The sequence below is a fragment of the Dipodomys spectabilis genome, unplaced genomic scaffold (genome assembly GCF_019054845.1).
Source record: "Dipodomys spectabilis isolate Male_0828 unplaced genomic scaffold, ASM1905484v1 ptg000046l, whole genome shotgun sequence".
NCBI lineage: Eukaryota > Metazoa > Chordata > Mammalia > Rodentia > Heteromyidae > Dipodomys > Dipodomys spectabilis.
The window spans coordinates 6,134,357-6,154,650 of NW_024870723.1; the positions used below are offsets into that span (position 1 = coordinate 6,134,357).

The 20,294-nt window shown below is 47.5% G+C and overlaps 1 protein-coding gene and 1 long non-coding RNA gene across 4 annotated transcripts in view; one reads left to right on the forward strand and one right to left on the reverse strand.

Annotated features, from left to right (window-relative positions):
* Phf19 (PHD finger protein 19) overlaps positions 1 to 8,297 on the reverse strand; it is a 22,265-nt gene extending 13,968 nt beyond the window's left edge. Inside the window, exons 1-4 of one of the 3 annotated variants that reach the window (XM_042678725.1) lie at positions 8,023 to 8,297; positions 4,118 to 4,318; positions 3,390 to 3,471; positions 336 to 431 (exon numbers count right to left, since the gene is read on the reverse strand). In XM_042678725.1, the coding sequence (XP_042534659.1) occupies positions 336 to 431; positions 3,390 to 3,471; positions 4,118 to 4,318; positions 8,023 to 8,073 (430 nt within the window). In that variant the 5' untranslated portion in view covers positions 8,074 to 8,297. Of the gene's footprint in view, positions 1 to 335; positions 432 to 3,389; positions 3,472 to 4,117; positions 4,319 to 6,582; positions 6,719 to 8,022 lie in introns of those variants that run through there. The other 2 variants (XM_042678727.1, XM_042678726.1) reach the window with 2 other exon arrangements.
* Positions 7,169 to 19,665, forward strand: LOC122107121. The gene is made up of 4 exons (XR_006147291.1): positions 7,169 to 7,441; positions 8,033 to 8,084; positions 8,292 to 8,590; positions 18,877 to 19,665. It is a non-coding gene; the product is annotated as an uncharacterized LOC122107121 (long non-coding RNA).
* Positions 19,666 to 20,294: the final 629 nt, after the last annotated feature.

A 20,294-nucleotide genomic window follows, 5' to 3' on the forward strand; every position in this document is an offset into this window, starting at 1 on the left:
AGCTGCCAGGGCACTGGCTGCTGATGCCCACCCAGGCAGGATACCAAATTGGTATCCAGGCTGGGGACCAAAAGGTGGCATTGACTAGTGTAAGAGGTACCTAGGAATACCTTCAGCACCTGACCCCATTCTGACCCACCCATCCTCTTTGTGTAAGAGCCCCAAGCTGCATGTTCCACTGTACTTCCTCAGGTTTCCTCAAGGTCATCTCCCTGGACCCTTGACCACAGAAACATAAAGACAAACAGGAAAGCCCAGCAGTGAGGAGCAGTGACCAGGGTAGAGGGGAGATGCACAGATCCAGACCTTCTCAGTGTCCTGCTTGTCCCACTCACCTAGGCCACACTTCCCACAGATGAGGATCTCATTTAGCGGCCCTGATGTCTTCCCCAGGCAGATATTGCATTTGGGCTCCTCCCCTGGGACACCAGCTGAAAAAGAGGGTCTTCTCAGGTCACATCCTGCTCACAGGAAGAGTTAAGAAAATCACTGTCCAGGAGCTGAGCCTTGACTGTGCAACGGGCCTAGCACCAGGCTGAATCTGCCCCCAAACCCTTCTGAAGTACCTCTTATTGTTATTCCTTTTAAACAAAGTATTTTAAAATAGACGTACAAAGATGTTTCAATCCAACATGTCAATATATGTGTACAATGCATCTTGATCAGTGTCATCCCTACAATCATACTTCCTCCTCTCCCTTCTATCCCAACCTAATCATCATACACATTCTAAAGATGAGGAAATTGAGGCCAGAGGCTAAATTACTTGCTGAGCTAGAAAACAGGAGAGGTAGATTCAAGCTCATAGCTGATAGACATCAAGACCTTTGTTCGATGTTCCCTCTCCCTTTTTTTTTGTTGTTAAATAACACTAATGGGATATTATGATAGTCTGTTATAATAAAACTCCATTATTTAGTCAATGATTGTGAATGCAGAGCCAATCATGTTTTGATTATATTCTCACCCACTTCACCCTCCTGGAATTATTTTGAATCAAGTTCCAAATACCCAATCATTTTCCCCATAACTATATCCATTATATCTCTGGAAAAGTTAAAATTTTCTTTTTAGAAAACATCACCACGCATTTTATTTAACCTAAAACCGACTTTTATTAATATGAACACATTTAGTCCACAATTCCAACTGTCTCTCAAATAGAAATATCATCATGATTTTAAATTTATTTTTCCGAAAGAAGATTCAAAAAAATCCCCACACAGTGCCCAACTGATGGACTTTTAGAGTTGCTTTTCATCTGCTGGTTCCCTCTTCTTTCTTTTCATTTTGCATTTTTTGTGGAAGAATAAATGTTTTTATATGTATTTAAATGGAATTTTATGTGGACTTAATATGTTGTTCATATGGATACATCAAATGGCATTCATCTCTCCATCACCAGGACCTCTCATGGAATATGGCCGGTAACAGGTGTTCAGAGCCCAGGCAGGGACCTTGCCTTTTATTCCTGAATAGACCCCAGGAAGGTAGTGTCCACAGTGGATTTCAGTACGTCTTCATGGCTTAATTAAGTGATGGTCATAACTACAGCATGCCCAGTCTTGTGTTTTCATGTTAGGAAGTGTCAGAGGGCCTCCATTCTGCCAGGAAGAAGCAGCCTGCTACCGGGTCAAGCTGGGCCTTCTATACAAGCCTTGCAAAAGTGAACTGTCTTTTATCTCCAGCTGACTCCTTTTAGTGAAGGGGTAACCAGAAGAGGCCATGTTCATGGCTTTGGAGCCTTACATAGTATATTTAGGGTAAAAGGGTCTTGGAGAAGGAACTAGTTTCTGTCAACACAGCTTCTTGAAGAAAGGGGCTGTTTGAAAGATCTAGAAACTGGCTTGGTTCTGCAGCCTCATGACTTCTTGGAATTATTTTTTTTATGGTAACATGTTATTTAGAAGCTGCTTCCTTAAAAGTAAAACAGGCTATATTGGTGAGCACGTGCCAGTGGGAGGGTGAACAAAGACAGTGAATAAAGCTGAATACGGTTGAAGTACTTCATATGCATGCACAAAACCAGAACAATACAACTTACTGGAATTCTTTTAAGAAGGAGGTTGGGAGGATGAGGGCGAGAGACGGAGGGAGAATGAGTTTGATCTAGGTACACTGCATGTAGAAATGAAATGTCCCCTTGTACCACTAATATCCTTTTTAAAAAAAAAAGAAGACACTACTTCCCTTTAACTGCAGCACTAGTTTAAGCATTTTGCATGGATTTTCTCTCTGCCATCCTACAGAGCCAAGACTTTCAATATTTCCATCTTTCAGATGAAGAAACAGACTCAAAGATTGGATGTTACTTACAAAAGACTATGCAGCTAGTAACCGGCAGAGCTAGGTCCAAGGTCTATCTGACCCTAGAACTTGCCTCGTGCCCCACTCCACAGGGCCACATCTTTTCTTGTTTATAAATGGCAAAGAGGTTGCTTCTCTTATGCCAGCTCTCTGACTGATAGGGGCTATTTAAGGCTCTATGTCAAAAATATATGGGTGTTAGTTAAGCATTGGTGGCTTGCACCTTTAATCCTACCTAACTCAGAAGGCTGAGATCTGAGGATTGTGGTTCAAAGCCAGGCCGTGCAGGAAAGTCCATGTGCCTCTTAATTCCAATTAACCACCAAAAAGCCACAAGTGAAGCTGTGGTTCAAATGGTAGAGCACAAACCTGAAGCAAAAAAGCTCAGGGACAATGCCTAGGCTCTGAGTTCAAATTCCAAGACCAGCAAAAAAAAAAAAAAAAAAAGAAGAAAAAAATCTATGGGTGTTGTGACAGACTACAGACACCCATCATGGGCAGGGAAGGGAGAATGACAGCAGGAATGTCCCTAATTTGTCATCTCCTTAGATAATTTTAGCTATCTGAGGACAGGGATGGTATTGGGCCCAGCTTCCTTTCTGTCCTAACAGCTGATCCAGCTCCATTCAGACCTATCACACTGCTTGGCTGGTCCCTCTCAGCTTTCATGGTCTTTCTCTAATTCCCACCTCCTTATCTCCCAGGAATAGAACTACTTCCCCATACCAACAGGGGACATGGTTCAAATCTATAGGTGACAATTCTGATTGCCAGGCCTCCTTTTCAGTAGAAGTACAGCAAGAAGACCAACACTGGCCTGAAACCCAGACCCCTAACTCCCAGCACTTGCCTATGTGACACTCCTACCTTTCCTGCCTCCCTCCTGAGGTATGAGTTCCCAAGGAGAGGAGGGGGACAGATGTCACACAACTGGACATCTGAGAATCCCTGGTGGGTTTAGGATTGGCAAACCAGGGCACGTGCCAGGAATAAGAGATGGACAGAGAGAAGGAAAAACTGAAGGCAGAGAGGAGACTGAAAAGGGGAGCGGAGAGGGTCCCTGAAATGTTAGGATCACTCACCATGCTGTATGTCCTTCCAGAGAACCCAGTATTTGGAGTTGTCTTCAAAAGTCACAAGGCAGCTTTGCTTAGAACTGCTGACCTGGGGCACAGAGAAGCAACATGAGAAAGTGACTGAGAAAAAAAGAGCCAAATTGGACCCTGGTCTTCCTCATGTTGTTGTTTTGTGCTTTAGAGAGCAAAGTTAAGGGGCTGGGGATTTAGCTCAGCAGAAGAGCACCTGTCTGGCAAGTGCAAAGCCCTGAGTTGGGTCTTCAGCTGGGGGGGGGGGGGCAGGGGCGGGGGAAGCTATAGAGAGCAGTCAGGCTAGATGAGGAGGGAGGCACTGAGCTCCTCACTTGCCCTGGAGCTTGGGTCGCTTGCCGGAAATATTGAAGCCAGATGGTCACCTGTTCCCTTCTCCAGCCTGGGTCTCTTTGCTCTAGAAGGCTCTCAGAGCACTTTTCTAAAGAACTGGTTAGAGTATGTCTTAGGAATGGTGTCTGCTTCTACTTCTAGCTTCTGGGCATGATTCATGACAAGAAGGGAACTCCTTATGGGTATTGTGACAGATTACTGACACCCATCATGGGCACGGAAGGGAGAATGACAGCAAGAATGACCCTAATTTGTCATCTCCTTAGATAATTTCAGCTTCCTTCCCCATCACTGGTCTGAATGCCAGGCCAGAGGATGCACACAGAGATGGCTGAACTGAGGACTGGGGACCAGAGTGGAGAGACTTTTACCCTCTTGATCTTCCCGAGGTAATACAGCCCATCTGTCCACCGGCACAGCACATACTGGCCCTCTGTCAGCTTGGACATCAGGTCTTTGAAGTTGTTCTTGTGCTTGGCCAGGGCTCCATTGTTGGGCAGGTGGCTGGTGACACCATAGGAATCCCGAGTCCCTGAATCAAGAGCTCGAGTCTCCATCCGCTTCTGCTGACACTGGGAGAGAAAGAAAATCATTTTTACTTCCAGCTTCCCCATTTCTGAAAGTCCATCAAGGGAAGGAAGAAAACTGCCATTTCTGACGCCAGCAATATGTGTGACAGACAAGTTCATTATCTGGCTGAGTCTTCACAGTGACCCTAAGGGAGGATAGGGAAACTGAGATGTGGCTGATGGGCCAGAGGCAGAGCTTTGATTCTAATTTTACTCTGACTCTACCCACCCAACCACGTCAAGGTGTTTCGAAGAGTAGCAATCCCAACCAATGCAGAGCTAAGGCTCTGCCCAGGAGGGTGGTGGAGGAGGGGGCTAAATCCCATTCCTTGCCTCAGCAGGCTGAGTTTTTATCCTGTGTATCCATGTTCTCAGGTGGAGCAGAGGTCTTCTCCAACAGGGCACATGGACAATTTTTCTCTCTCTCATCCGGTGCTGACACCCATCCAGAGAAAACTCACCTAGGAACGAAAGCTCCAGGGTGGCTTCATGAGTTGGTACTCAGTTGTGTCTTTTGCAATCCTCTTTCTTGTTCTCAATTATGGGATGATTTAATGGAACTCAACCCTGGGACATTTATACCTGCTTAAGCTTTGACCAGAGGCACTTTTGCTCTGAGCAGTTAGACCCATGCCAGTCTCTCCATGCCTCCTCTCCCCATCCTAATGGACAGTGCTGATCCCCACTTACCTTCTCTTTCCTTGCTAATGGCACTACCATGGTCCCCAGAACACCCGACATCTCAGACTGCTCCAATAGTGAGCCGGCCTCTTCAAACACTGACTTCTAGCATCCCTGCCCTCTTTTAAAACATCCTGTCCTGGACCAGGGTCAGGCCTCATCTTTTGCTTGTGCCATTTCATTCATCCATCCATTCATTCACAACTTCAATACTTGTATCCTGAAACGGGTGCTCAGCTCTACTAGGCACCTGAGGTGAGGAAGGCCTCCCCCCCCCCCCCCGGATTCAGGGCCACACTCCTGCTTTCCTGAATGTCCACCGGACTCTTTCAGAAACCTTGTGGCTCCCCCAAACCTTTATTGGCGCTCCCCGCCCGCTCTCCCCCTCTCTGGGCTCCTCTGGCACCGTGTCTTTCCATACACTCTCCACTGTGGCCAAACAGTGCCTTGCTCTGTTCCCTGCGCCTCCTCCTCTGGTCCTCTCCCTCTGCCATGGCCCTGGGCACCTGGCATCATCAGGGAGAATGCTGTGTTTCCGTGTGGGTGTAGCCCCCGTAACATCCTCATGTCTACCCAGCACTGAGTAGGGAACCTAAGATTCCAAGCGTGTGCCTGTGCGCGTGCGCGACACGCTGTGGGCACGGGGCGCATGGAACTGACAGGGTCTTGGCTTCCCTGATAGTGAGTGGGCAGAGCTCTGCCCGCCCCCCACCCCCGGCTAATTCGCTTTCTCCAGGGCAGAGGCCCAGGCACTGGGCAGGGGTGCAGTCTGGAGCCCCTGCCCTCTTCCTGCCACCTGGCTCCGTGGGCGCGGTGAGGACCCCGCCCGGCTGGCCGTGGCAGGTTCACAAGCTGACACCTCCAGCCCCGCCGCGCCGCGCCCCCCTGGCCCGGCGGGCCCCCACCCACCCCGCCCCCATCCTGCCAGAACGGGGGTGGTGGTGGTGGAGGGCTGTGATTGGCTGATTCAAACCCATCCGCACCGACAGGACTGTTTGCGGGTTCCCGTCCGCGTCCAGTTCAAATCCGCGGCCCCCGGCGCGGCGCGCGGGGCCGGGCGGGGGCAGGAAGCGCGGGTGATTCATGCGCCGCCGGCCCTCCCGGGGCGGCCGTTGGCTCCCCCCGCACCCCCATTCAGGTTGTTCAGGAGGAGAGAAGCTTGCAGCAGTGCCCCCTTAGGGGCTCCTCTCCAGTCACCCCTGACGCCCCAACTCTCCCCCACCCCACCCCGCCGCAGCCTGACTTCGGACGTGAACAAAATCTCCAATGCCCCCGGCTCCATCCCCTCTGCAGGAAAGGGAAAGATTTGGGGGACAGGTACAGCGACCTGTCGATCGCGTCCCGCCTCAAGACCTGGGGCCCTGCTTGGGGTGTCTTGCAGGTACCCCGCGCCCTCCCGTCCTCATTTCCAAGTGCACGGCCCGCACCCCTCCCCCGCCCCGGGTGGAGGCGCGGGGGGGCGGGGGGAGAGGCGTTCGACCCGCTAAAGTTCAGAGAGGGTTGGAAAAAAGAAGAGAGTTGGATGTGTGCCGGGGAGAGCAACGCGCGTGGCGGGGAGCACCCTGGCCACACCGCGCGGGGCTTACCGCGAGGCTGCGTGTCCGCCGGTCCCCCTTGGAGTCTGGCCACCGAGCGCATCGGAGGCGGAGGCGGTGCGCTCGGCCCGCGCGCGCGCGCGGCTGCAGCCCGTCCGAGTGTCCGCCCGTGGGGCCGGGGTCGGGGTCTCGGCGGGGGCGGGGCGGGGCGGGGGGCGCCACCGGGAAGAGGAGGAGGAGGAGAGGCGTGGGGAGGGAGGGGCCGGGGCGCTCAAGCAGGGGCCCCCCGGGCGCGGGGCGCCATCTTTTTCGCGTTTTCCCGCGAATTATTGACGTCCCCGCTTATGTAATTAACAGGGGCCGCGCCGGCCTCAGCCTTGGAGCCGGCGGCGGCGACCGCGGTGGGGAGGGGAGGGGAGGCCCGCGGCGCCTCCCGCGCGCCAGCCCTGGGGGCCCCCCTCCCCGTGCGCCCGGGGTTCCCCCCTCCCCCGCTCGCCGCGGGCGAGCACGGACACACGCTCCGGGCACACCCCGCCGGGCACACGCGGAAACATCGCCTGTGCGCCCGGCGCGGGCTCGCGGCTGCACGCCCGGGCGCCACCCCCGCAGCCTAGGCACCGAGAAACCGAACCGCACGGCCAGCGCCCGGACCGCACAGCTTCGATCGTGCGCGAGAAAAACAGCCGGACTCCACGAGTCCCCGCGCACCGCGCCGTGCGCGCGACACGGCGGAGTGGAGTCCCCTCTTAACCCCAGATCCAAGTCTTCTCCCTCCTGCATGGCTCTTCCTCTCCTGGTTTTGCACGCCCTTCTGCCTGGTCTCTCTTACATTCTGGGTCCCTGAACCATCGCTAGCCACACGGAGGGAGACACGGAGGCACACCAGGAGACAGGGGTGCCCTCCGCATAGGTAGGTAGAGGGCTGCAATAAAGTTACGCTTCCAACGAAGTACACCCCGGAAGCCCGTGGCTGCCGCCGGTGGCTCACGCCTGAGCCACTACTCCAGAGGCTGAGATCTGAGGACCGCAATTAGAAGCTAGCCCAGGGCAGGAAAGTCTGTGAGACTCTAATCTCCAGTTAACCACCCAAAAGCCAGAAGTGATAGTATGGCTCCACTTGAATGGAAAAAACAAAAACAAAACTAAGAAACAGTGCTCATGCACGGGACGGGGGGGGGGGGGGGGGGGGGGGGGGGAAGGGGGAAAAAAGGAAAGAAAAGAAAGAAGGAAAATGCACCACTAACTGCACACAGACCCAGAATACAGAAACACAACAAAGCTACCATTGCACACATCACATGCACAAACACACAACATATATGTACCCACCCAGCATGCATTGAAAGAACAATCGTGAAACAGCAGATTGTATGGCCATGCAGGGCTCCAATCAAACAAGGCCCCTCCTGCCCTCTGAGAAAAGGCAGCCCCAGACTCTTGGGGGTAAGGTCTGAGAGAACCCTTGGCCAACACTTCTCAGTCCCCTCTCACCTGCTTCCAGGCTCTGCAGACACCACCAGGAGGCCAGGGGACTGTGTGCATTCATGGGTTTGGTGAGTGAGCAGCACCTTCCTTCCACAGGAGAAAGGGCCTAGGGTATAGGCCCTTGGTCATCTGCCTCCTTGGGGTGTGGTCAATCCACTCTGCAGCCCCTGTCTGTCTTATACCCCACTTCCCCAACCCCAGATCCAAGAGTCTTCTCCCTCCCTTCCTCATGCTCCTCCTCTCCTGGGTCTGCCTAACTGTTCCTTACATTCTAGGTCCTAGAACCCCAGCCCAAACGATCACTTCTGAATACCCACCTCCCTTCTACCTACTCTGGAAAGAAAGCTGGGAGAAACCCCATCAGTCAGAGTGTACACTTGGAAGAACACATTTGCAAGACCCAAAGGGCCTTACAGTTTGCAGAGAGAACACCTGCCCAGCCTGGGCCAAACTACATGTGTGGTAATTACCTATAAGGCCATAACATAGCTGGGTTCACCTTTGAGAGCAGCCAAGTTGGAGGAGAAGGGCTGTCTTGCTGAGGTTCTCAGGATGGCTTCATGTGGATGTGCAGGTGAGTATTGTAGCTTGTCAAGAATTCTGTGGTCAGGTATCTCTGTGTGAGGCTAGAACTGAGGGTTTGGGTATACAGGTGACTACGAGACAAGGGGTCCACTGTCTTGTGGGGGAGTCAGCGGTGGGATAAGTATTAGTAAACACATGACTATAAATCAGAGGGTCTTGTGTGGTGTTCTGGATTTGGAACTGGAGAATCCAAGTCCAATTCTGCCTTTGGGCCAGTGTGAGCTACTGAGTGAGCAATTCCTCATATATGCCATGTTTTGTGTCTATTCAAAACGAGCACCACTGCTTAGGTAAAGGGTTACCATTTATAAAGCATAAATGAAGGAGCAGGTGCTTTGGGAAGCTACAAAGTGGTGTGACAAATGAGAAGTTGCTACAAGATTATAAAGGCAGGAAATGACAATCCCACAAGAAAGGTGAAGTGTTATTTGCGGTTGTTTAGAGGTTACGTTTCATGGAGGAGGTAGCCATTAGGAAGGTTATAGAAACAGAGATGTGAGATTCCAGGTGAGATTCCAGGTGAAGCAGGTGGAATGGGCTGACAGATATCTAAGGTCAAAGAAATAGGTGAAAGATATCAATAAGTCATTCACAAATGACCAAATGACTACAAATATGAAAGGGTGTTCACACTTGATTGGCAGGGAGTAAGTGTTTGTCAATTTGGGGAAGTGGGTGAGGACATGGTTCCACTGTGCCCTGAAATCCACTAATGGAGGTACAAAGTGGTATGACTTTGGAGAACAGTTTAGCAACATCCAATAAAACTGAAGATGGTCATGCCTAAAATTTAATGTCATACAGTATATAACTCTAAAACTTTAGAAATCACTAATTATTCCTCACCTGACATCAAATGATCACAGCTTGGTGAGCAAGACCCAGCAGGTATTAAGGAGAAAATGGGATAAACATCACACCTAAAATATACAAAGTCAGGACTTAGCCCCTCTCCTCAACTGTATCCCAACATCTGGCTGTCAGAGGAGACTACTCAGAGGCTAAAGAACCTAGAGAGAGCCAGGTGCTGGTGGCTCATGCCTGTCATCTGAGCTTCTGATGAAGCTGAGATTTGAGGATTGAAGTTCAAAGCCAACCCAGCAAGAAAAGTCCATGAGACTTCAATTAACCAGTAAAAAGCCAGAAGTGGAGGAATTGGCTCCTGGTAGAGTTATCATCCTTGAGCAAAAAAGCCAAGCAAAAGGATAAGGTCCAGAGTCAAGTCCCAATATCAGCAAAACAAAACAGAACAAATAACCCAAACAAATCTGGACAGAAGATCTGTGATCACTCATTTTCCCCTGCTACTACAATTGCCTGTTTTCTTTCAGTGATGGAAAATATAGAAATGAACAGGTAAGCAAATGTAAGTGACTTGTGATGTTCACTGACTCATTTTTAAAATAAGCTTTATTGAAGTATAATTCACATAAAGAAAGCCACCTATTTGAAATGTACACTCACTGACTTATTTTGAGAGAACAGCATTTTGTTTTGTAAATACTTGTTCCAGGTCTAAGCAACTCAGCATCTATGCAAATGTTTTTTGAAGCAAACATATTTTTCACCAGTACAAATAATTATTATTGTTCTAAGGCTTTTGGAAATAATTACTATGCAGGTGATCAGTTAGACAGGTTGGGTTTCATTGCCTGAATTTCAGGGTTGATTTAGAATAGTCTTAACATAGAGGTGCTGAGTTTCAAATTACAGTAGAAATCATAGTCATAAGCACTATGGATTGACATGGTCATACCATGACCTACTGAACTTCCCATGATCTTGACTAGCCACCAAGCCATGAACACCTTCACCAGTGGCTTTTGTGGGGGATCAAAGTCAAGTATGTGCCTCTCTGAGCCCAGTGGATGCAGAATAGAATTTTTAATCACGTCCCAGGACATCCTGTGCTCCCCTACCCCCAGCTGGCAGTGGGACCAGGGAAGGTCTCTTTTCTTTTCTGAGCCTTAGCAATAAGTTGGTCCCTTATTCACACTTCCAGCATGGTGACCATGTAGAGAACAGTATAGTGGACAGATACTCTGCTGGGAATTGGGCATGCTGTAAAGGTGAGGAAGACCCAGCCTCCAACCTCAAGATGCCCCTGGCCATGAGCTGGTAGGATGTTTAGGGACAGATATATCCAAGAGATGGGGTCAGTCAACTCTGAGCACACACTGGTAAATTCTAAGGTCTCTCTTATGATTACATTTATTTCTTTGAACTCAGTTTGCTTTTCTCTCACTGGTAACCATGAAGTCATCCTGTCTCTCATCAGATCGCTGGTGAAACTATAAGGTGCAGAACAAATCTATGTCATTCTTCATAAAAAATTTTCTACAAAGATTTGACTTGTCAAAACACTGAAGTCTTTTGTATGCTTGTTTTATTTTATCTTTTTGTTTTTTTATTTTTTATTGTGAAAATACTGTACAGAGGGGTTACAATTACATGGGCAAGATAATGAGTACATTTCTTATCAAGCATTGTAGCCTCCTCCTTTGTTTCCCCTTCCCATCCCTTCCTATCCTCCCCCTCTGCCCCCCCCATCCAATCCTCCTCCCCCTCCCACCAAAGTTGTAAAGTTCGTTTTTCCACATAACGACTTGTACATCTCATTGTTGCAATGGATCCACCTGTATCCCTATTTAAATGATTTGTTTTTTTCCTTCCCCTCCACAAATTATACCAGCCTCAAATACAGTGAAAGCAGGGGTTATACCATGGGGGAGGGACATACAAATCAACAAAGAAATAATCTTATAAATATGTTAGAAACAATCACCTGAAAGATTTTTGTTTTTATTAATTAGTTTATTTTTATTTTTATTTTTTTTGTCATCAGTCGTGGGGCTTGAACTCTGGGCCTGAGTGCAGTCCCTCGGCTCTTCAGCACAAGGCGAGCACTCTACCATTTGAGCTACAGCGCCACTTCCGGTTTTCTGGTGGGTTTTTATTGGAGATAAGAGTTTCACGGACTTTCCTGCCCAGGCTGGCTTTGAACCACGATCCTCAGATCTCAGCCTCTTGAGTAGCTAGGATTACAGGTGTGAGCCATTGGCGGCTGGCTTAATTAGTTTTTTTATTGATATTATTATGGTGATGTACCAACGGGTTACCATTTCATAAGTCAGGTAATGAGTACATTTCTTTTGGGGCAATGTAGCTCTCTCCTAATTTTTCCCTCCTGTCCCTACCTACAAGTTGTATAGTTCATTAAGTTATTATTAACTTTTTATATTAAAAATATTGAGTTAAAATCAATGTTCCTATTCAATATTTTTATGTTTATTAGATGTTTATCACGCTTTTTATTTTGCACAGATAGGTGGATGGATGGATACAGATACACAGGCAGATTTTTAGCCTAGTATTCTGGGTAACTTGTTTGTTTTGTTCATTTTACAGTATATACTTCCAAGGCAGATTGAAATGTCTTTCAAACTATTCCTACATTAATATACAGAGGGTCTATGTCTTTGGTGAGCTCCAATATTTACAAGACGTTTTCTCTGGGATTAAGCCAATCAAATGAATCAATCAGGAAGGTGGCTGAGCTCCCAGCCTCAAGCTGGACATAAAGGAAAAGAACATATATGAGAACTGGCCCCCAGGTTCCTGGCTGGGCATTTTGCAAAAGAGATTGCTCAAGTAATAATTAGAGGAAAGCAAACAAGAATGGATATGACATGGTTCTTCATAGGGTTCAGTTAGTACTGGTGGCACAGGTTGGAATCCAGATTAGGAATGCCCATCCTTCGCCCTTGCGTGTCTTCATTGGAGGCCAGTGGTTGTCCTCAGTGTGGCTAGAGAGCACACCACATGCTAGGCTCTATCCTGAGTCTCACATCTCATTTTACTTACGAAGAAATAGGCACTGATGGCTCATTTCTGTCATCCTAGCTACTCAGGAGGCTGAGATCTAAGGATCAAGGTTAGAAGCCAGCCCAGGCAAGGAAGTCTGTGAAATTCTCATCTCCAACTAACCACCAGAAAACTAGAAGTGGAGCTGTGGCTCAAAGTGGGAGAGCACTAGCCTTGAGTAAAAGAGCTCAGAGACAGTACCCAGGGCCTGAGTTCAAGCCCCACGACTGACAATAATAATAATAATGGTAAATGGGTGAGCCAAGTCAAGTCTGGTCCCACAGCCTTTAGCCACCACATCCTTATGCCCATCATTGGGTTCGTAGCATAAGATAGCCTTGCTGTCACACAACTTTCATCCTGCAATAAAGCCTCAGATAGGAACAGCTCTAGGCACTTTACTTTGCTCATCCCTCCCTCTGGGCAGTTGTGCAAGGTGAGCAAGGCAAGGGATAGGACTCCCTCATTCTATAGCTGATGACATGGATGACATCGAGGTTTAGTGTGCCTGAGGTCCAGCAAGTAGGAAGTGTTAGACATATGACTCAGGGTCAGCTGGAGCGGATCTTCCAAGTCATCACCCAGCTCATTGTTTTCAGATGGGAAACACGTGTCTAGACAGCAGGAGAGTCTTGTTCAATGTCAAGAGGTAAACCAATATATGAACCATAATTTGATCAAAGTGTCTTTCCCCAGAGATGAATGTCATATTGATTCATGAGATCTCAGATACTCCTCAGAGCGCAGAGTCCTCTGGAAGGTTTCTACTGCCACAATTTGTTTGAAAGCCTTCATGGTTGGTTTTTTTTTTTTTTTTTTTTTTGTGACAGGTAACACCAATATGAAGAAATCCCTTGCTGGGTGAGGGAGAATCTTTAAGTTACTTGCAGGAGCTTTTTGCTTAGAGGGGCTGTGGTGATTCTCTCACCAGAATCTCCAGGCTCTTTAAAAACTTCATTCTTGCTGCTCTCAGAAGAAACTCTCAGGGCTCACCTGTCTTCTCTGTTCTGCTTCCAGTCTTGGGTCTCTGTTAGGTACAGTAGCTCCAAGCAGTTAGCCAGAATCTTTAGATAAATGTCTTAGAGTTGTTCCCTCTAAGGTTACAGTTCAGGTCCCATGGGCCTCCAATTCAGGGAGTTCCCTGTGTGTGGGATGCTTGGTGGGAAGAGCCTATGAGCAGGGAGCCCTTCACTCCAGATGTGGTTCAGACCACTGGCATCTGGATCACACCTGTGAGACTTTAACAAACCCAGGGCTCTGTGTTGATTGGAGTGGAGAACAATTAGAAGATAAAGGGCATGCAATCCAAAGCAGCAGGACTGCAGGAGGAAGTCTTGGAAGGAGTTGAAGCCAGAGTTGGAGAGGGCAGATATAATTTGAATGAAAAAAAAAGAGAGATAGTAAGACAGGGAGATAAAAAATAGCAAGGGGATGGATACTATAAGGCACAGGCTTTGCAGCAAGTGGCTTAGACTGTCAAGTGACAGGGAAAATAAAGAGCATAGTCAGACCCTTCCCAGCCCACTGGAGAGAGAGCTGGTGGCTTTCCCTTTTTCAAAACGTGGACTATTTGGACTAGGTGAAGTAGCTCCTGCTTGTAATTCCAGCTATGCAGCAGGTGTACCTGACTGTTAACAACCTGGCACATACCCACAGCAGTCAAAGAGATGCTCGGGCTGGATTGGGGAATAGAAGGATAGAAGTCTGGGCCAGCCTGGGCAAGAAATCTGAGATTCTCTCTGAAAAATAATCACTGCAAATAAAAGGCTAGGGGCATGGCTCAAGAAGACCACCTGCTTAGCAAGTACAAGGTCCTGAGTTCAAATTCAGGAGCAAAAGAAGGAACCCAAGTTTGTAGACTTGGATGAGCTAAGGTCAGGTTTTCTTCATTTCTTAAAATCATGACTCAGAGCAAGTCATCTGATCTCTAAGGTCGGGCCTCCACTTCCTCTTCTGAGAAATGAAGTAACAAAAGTACATGCAGTTTATAACATAGCATGGCTTCTCAGTTTAGTGCCTCACTTAAGTCCTGGCAACCAGGAAGTGCTTGGTATGTGTTTGCTGAGTGAATCAATAAGCAAGTAGTTGTTATCACTGATCACAAGCTTTTGCAAATAAACAACCCTCAAAACCAACAAAATGGGCAGATGCCACTGGTCCCTGACCCAGCATTTGTGAGCTGAGGCCTTCCAAATGAGCCTGTAACTTTTATTTCTTTTGAGCAACTCTTTTGAAATTTTCAATTTAATATGTGAAACCAGGCTACTTGTCTCAGAGAAAGTTTATGGAAAAAGACTTTCCAGCTGGCTCTGAGGGCAGCCCATTAAAAAATGTACTGAAAACTTACTAGTTAGAAGTCAGGGAGAGGGAGGGGAGGGAGACTGGAGAGGGAGAGAGAGGGAAGAAGGAAGGGAGGGAGAGGGAGGGAGGGAGGGAGGAGGGAGAGGGAGAGAGAGTACACAGCCATAAGCTCCTGGTAAAGCTCACTTTATTTCAGTCATTAGCTGTCTCCACAAGAAGATTCTTTCCTGGTTCCTAATCAAAGGATGGGGCCCAGAATCTATTAAAGAGAAACCACAGCTTTCAAATAACAGACAACACATCTTAAATGCAGGCAGCCTGTGATTCAGACTGTTTCAAAGAGTGTTGGGTTGGATGGGGAAGGAAGAGTTTCTAGTAGTTTTAACTGAAGCAACTGGTTAGAACCCTCATTTTCCTGACCGTTTGCCTCAAGTCTGATCCCCTTCTGAAGCCCCCTCCCTGGTAACCCCAGCCCAACCTAAATTTGCTTATTTGTATGACTCTTTGGCTTAAAGCTCTTCAGAGGATCCTCCCAGCTTATGGCCAAATTCAGTCTCAGCCTATCATACAAAGTCCTTTGTGATATGGACCCCCTCCTGCCTCTTTGTTCTCTTTCTACACTCCCCCCTCCCTTTGACCCAGCTGTGCCCAACAACTCTAGCTACCTCTGCTTCCTTCACTTGGGTCTTAGAACCTTAGACTACAAACTGCTTTGGCTGGAACTTGCCTCCCATTTTTGATGTGGCCGGATTGCATTTATTCCCTAGTCCAGCCCGAGCATCTCTTTGACTGCTGTGGATGTGTGCCAGGAGGAATTAGGGTTCTCCAGGCTACTAACAGCCAGGTACACCTGCTGCCTCCACCTCTGCTCATGACATTTATCCTAAGAGTCTCTGGGCTCTTGTGTCCTCCTCTCCCCTCCCCTGGGAGCATTGGAGAGTTCTTGCCCATGCATATACAGTAGCAGACCTGGCTCTGAGAAGATGCTCACTTTTAAGACCTGCTCATCACCCTTGTCTGTACACAGGTATCCCCTGATAGAAGGTACAGCAACACAGTACCTCCTCACATTCTCGGAGATTCTGACTGATTGGAGGTGCGGCCCAGGTATAGGGTTGAAAGTGTGCACTGAAAGGTTTCTAGATCATTCTTGTGCAGCCTAGGTGGAGGGCACTAACAACATGTGACTCAGTGCTGTTCTGGGCACTTACAGGGCTGGACTCTGGGCACCCGTTTGTCAGAGGGTATCACCTTGAGCATAACCTCATTGCCCAAAAGAAAGAAAACTATGTGTTGTCTGGATATACAGTACTAAGTGGAGGTGTAGCCTCTAGCAAGCCCCACCTACCTAGCCCTCTGTACCCTTTGTCACAGTCACCTGTAAGAATTCCTTTTTGCCCTTTTCCTGCAAACAACGCACTGATGTACCACTACTCAAAACAGAGCTGAAGGCTTCTTATGACTTGCAGGCCAAGAAGGGCATTCGGGGGAACCCACAGAGGAATAGAAGATGAATGCACCAACCAATTTTGTCCTTTATAATATAAGTCACCTGTTGTAAAAATCAGTCTGTCTTTCCTTCCTTCCTTCCTTCCTTCCTTCCTTCCTTCCTTCCTTCCTTCCTTCCTTCCTTCCTTCCTTCCTTCCTTCCTCCTTCCCCTCCCTCTCCCTCTTTACCTCCCCCCTCCCTCCCCCTCCTCTCTCTCTGGTCAGTCATGGGGCTTGAACTCAGATCTTGGGCACTGTCCCTGAGCTTTTTCTCTCAAAACTAGCTCTCTATCCCTTGAGCCACAGCTCCACATCTGGCTTGTTGGTGGTTAGTAGAGGATAAGGGTCTCACAGACTTTTCTACCTAGGCTGGCTGTAATGTAATCCTCAGATCTTAGTCTCTTGAATAGCTAGAATTACAGGAGTGAGCCACTGGCAGTCAGTTTTATTTTATAAAGAACTGACAAAATATGTGTGTGTGTGTGTGTGTGTGTGTGTGTGTGTGTGTGTGTGTGAGTGAGGGAGAGAGAGAGAGAGAGAGAATGCCTAACTAAAGTTAACAACTAATTTAAACTGTTTATGTACTAAGCTCTTCTGAAGACTACAGTTAGCATTTCCTGTGGACTAAACTTGAGATGGGCACGCATGGCTGGTGTGTCTCTAGCTGCTCTTTCATTAGAGCTGCCTTTCTCTTTGGGATGTGGGCCAGCTTGGAGGGGTCCAAGGAGGGGCTCAGGAAACAGTCCATGAGACTTGTGCTGTACGTGCAATTTGAAGGCTATTTGAGGACATTGTTCCTTATGTTCAATAGTATTCTCTGCCTGCCAACTTACTGGAAAAAAAAATCAAGCCTTCTGATTTCAGGGCTTCTGAGAGTTTTATTTTGTCTCCACAATGGCGTGTCAGTGTCTTAAGGACATAGTAAATTGTGGAGGATCAAATTTGGCTGCTGGAAAACTAAAAGAGACGTTAGTGACCTGTCTTTACAGCCTTTGCCTATCTGCCTCACACCTGGGTTCTGATCTTTCCAGCTTCTGTTCTCCATGCTTCAATTGTTCCACAGTCACTCCTGTAAAAGTTTATTTTCTCATATAGCACTAAGGAAGTTGAGTGCTTTGTAAATTGAGGCATACTATAAATAAACACCTATTCATAAATGCTAAAATAGGTGTATTCTATTTAAGCTTATTTATAAATGCAAAAAAACGGTGATCAAACAGATGACTACTTGAATGATTCACTCTGTGGTCCTCGTGGGACTTTGTAGAGAGCAGGTGTTCAGGAAATGAGGGGCAGTGGAAACAGTGTAGTGATGAGGAGATAAAAACCCTGTCATTTCCTAGGCCTCAGCCATGGTGCTTCACCACTCAGTCTCAGCATTCTCATCTGTGCAGTGGGAATAATCTCAGCATCCCCTTGTAAGAGGTGGTGATAGATTGGACTAAAAAAAAGTGCCTGGTATGGAATAAGCAACTAATAAGAGACAGCTGTGATTGTTTTTTTTAAAATAATAACTAGGCCCTGGTATATGAATATCATAATTCAATAACCTGATGAGTGTGGTATATGCCCTGGATGAAGACACTGTTCCTCTGCTCAAGCAGCTATGATTTGACAAGGAAGCCATACAGGAGCCTCGATTCCCTCCACTCCTCATCCGAGGGTTCATTCCCCTGAGGGCGTCATGTATGAGCATTGCAGATAGGAAAGCAACCCTGTGACATGGTAAAGGTGAAGGAAGTTCACCAGTGATCTTTGTGGCGGAGGGTGTTTTCTAGTAAATTGAGAGCATCAGTGTTGACCGATGCGAATTTAGGGCAGGACCACCTACTGTGCGCTCTTAACAAATCTATGGCCTATTTAGGGGCCGCTGGACACTCCTGTGGATTTCATTTTTGTCTTGGCTACCTCCTCTGTGAACAGGGTCTGTGCTTGTACAGTGGGCCCTGTGCAAGGGAAACGAAGTTAAATGCTCATGGCAGGTGCTGAGCAGTCACTTCCCATAATTCCTCAGAACAACTGTTAGCATAGTCAGTGACCTCAGGAAAAGACCCCCCCCCCTCCTCCTCCCCCCCTGCCCCAGCAGGGAGGAGACACAGCACAGAGAAGAACTCCAGGTCTGAAAATTAGCTTGAGACTCTCCCCCATGCCAACTTTATATTGCCTTAAGATGTAGATTTAAATGTTTACATTTTTTTTCAACAAGCAAATGGTATCCTTGGACTTCTGGTGCTTGGGGCTTCCCTAGTCCCTTTTCTCTAGGCCACCTGTCAGATCCTGGTGGGTCAGTGGTAGAGCTACAGGCTCAGCAATCACCCTTTACAGGGTCATTACTGAAGCTTGTCCCATCCTGACTGGGTGGAAGGAAACCTCCTTATCTGCACCGAGGCCCAGGCTGCCAGCAGTGGCCCGCTCTTTCCAGGAACAGGCGTCTGGAGAGCAGAACCACACATTTGGAATGAGAGCACTGTTCAATGCCTTCCATATGGCTGCAGCAGCCTGAGGAGGCCCGGGCTGGACAGGAGGGGACCAATGAATCTGGGCACCAGCCCAGCCCCTTAGCCCTTGGCTACGGTAAGGTACATTTATTTGTATTCATTTGAATGTTGTCTCTCTCACCAGGCTGCACGGCGGGGATGTTTGCTGCTGGTGACCCAGACAAGCGTAGCACTGAACACGTAGGAGGCATCCAGACCATTTGATGAATGACTACTATTAAATATATGACTGATGGTGAGAGGCTTTCGAGACTCTACTTAGATACATCTAATACCCCTCCTCTCCTCTGTTCCTCCATCCCTCAGACTCAGCTTCAACTAACTGAGAACCTGCCATGGTGAATCCTCAGCCAACCCTCATTGCACCACTCACTGGTCAAAGACTTCGTTCTCCAAGTTTGTGTGTGAATGTGAGCTCAGAGTTGCCGGTGTGGCTCACCAGGGTCACAGAGCAAGAAGCATGTCAGAATTTGAATCCAGGATAAAGCACTCAAGGACTGTGTCCTTTCTATTCAAGCTCAGAGAGCAACCAAAATGGACATCTACTCTGGTCTCCTGGGGAATTTACCTCCCGGGAATGCCACAGTTACTGAAAATATCAAAGAACTGTCCCAAGGAAAGATAGCATGGAAACTCCCAGTAAGTCATACTCTGCTTCCCTTGCTGAGGATTTTTAATTTTTAAAGGAATGTGATGGATCGCTGTAAAGGGGCGTCCTGATTTTCATGTTGTATTCCTATAATAACTACAATGGCACTTTGATGTAGTGATTTTTTTGTGTGTGTGTGCTAGTACACAAAAATAATTGCTTAGCTTTTTCACTCAAAGCTGGTGCTCTACCTACTTGAGTAACAGCTCCATATCTGGCTTTCTGCTGATTAATTGGAGATAAGGATCTCACAAATATTTCTGCACAGGCTGGCTTCAAACTATAATCCTCAGTTCTCAACCTCCTGAGAAACTGGGATTACAGGTGTGAGCCACCAAAATTTAGCTTAATGTAATTATTTGAGTGGCTTTGTTGAAGTACCATACAAATAAGCTAATTTTTACCTTATTTTGAATTATATGTTTTTTGTGTTTTTTTATTTTTTAGTTTATTATTACTTTTTCTGGGTGAACTGAACTCATTACTAGTACAATGGAGAGTTTCACTATGGTATTTCCATACAGGCATACAAAGCATCCTGAACATTATAGCCTCCTCTGTCCATCTTTAGCTCTCTTCTTTGGTGATATTCTTTGATTATATTCATCTACATTCATCTTCTCCATTGTCCTTCCACTGGTTTTGCCTCTCAAATAGAGCCTGTTTTACTTCCTAAGTTTGGCAGGATTCCATCTCTTTCTAGTTCATAGAGGAGTTTGAGGAATATTGGTGTTAGTTCTTCAGAAAGATCTGTTGGAACTCAGCAAGCATCTCTCCTCTTTGGAGACTCTTTATTACTGCTTCAATCTCATTTCTTGGTATAAATCTGTTTAGGTGATTATAACCTCTTGGTTCCATTTTAGTAGGTCAACTGTGTCTAAAAGTTAATCTGT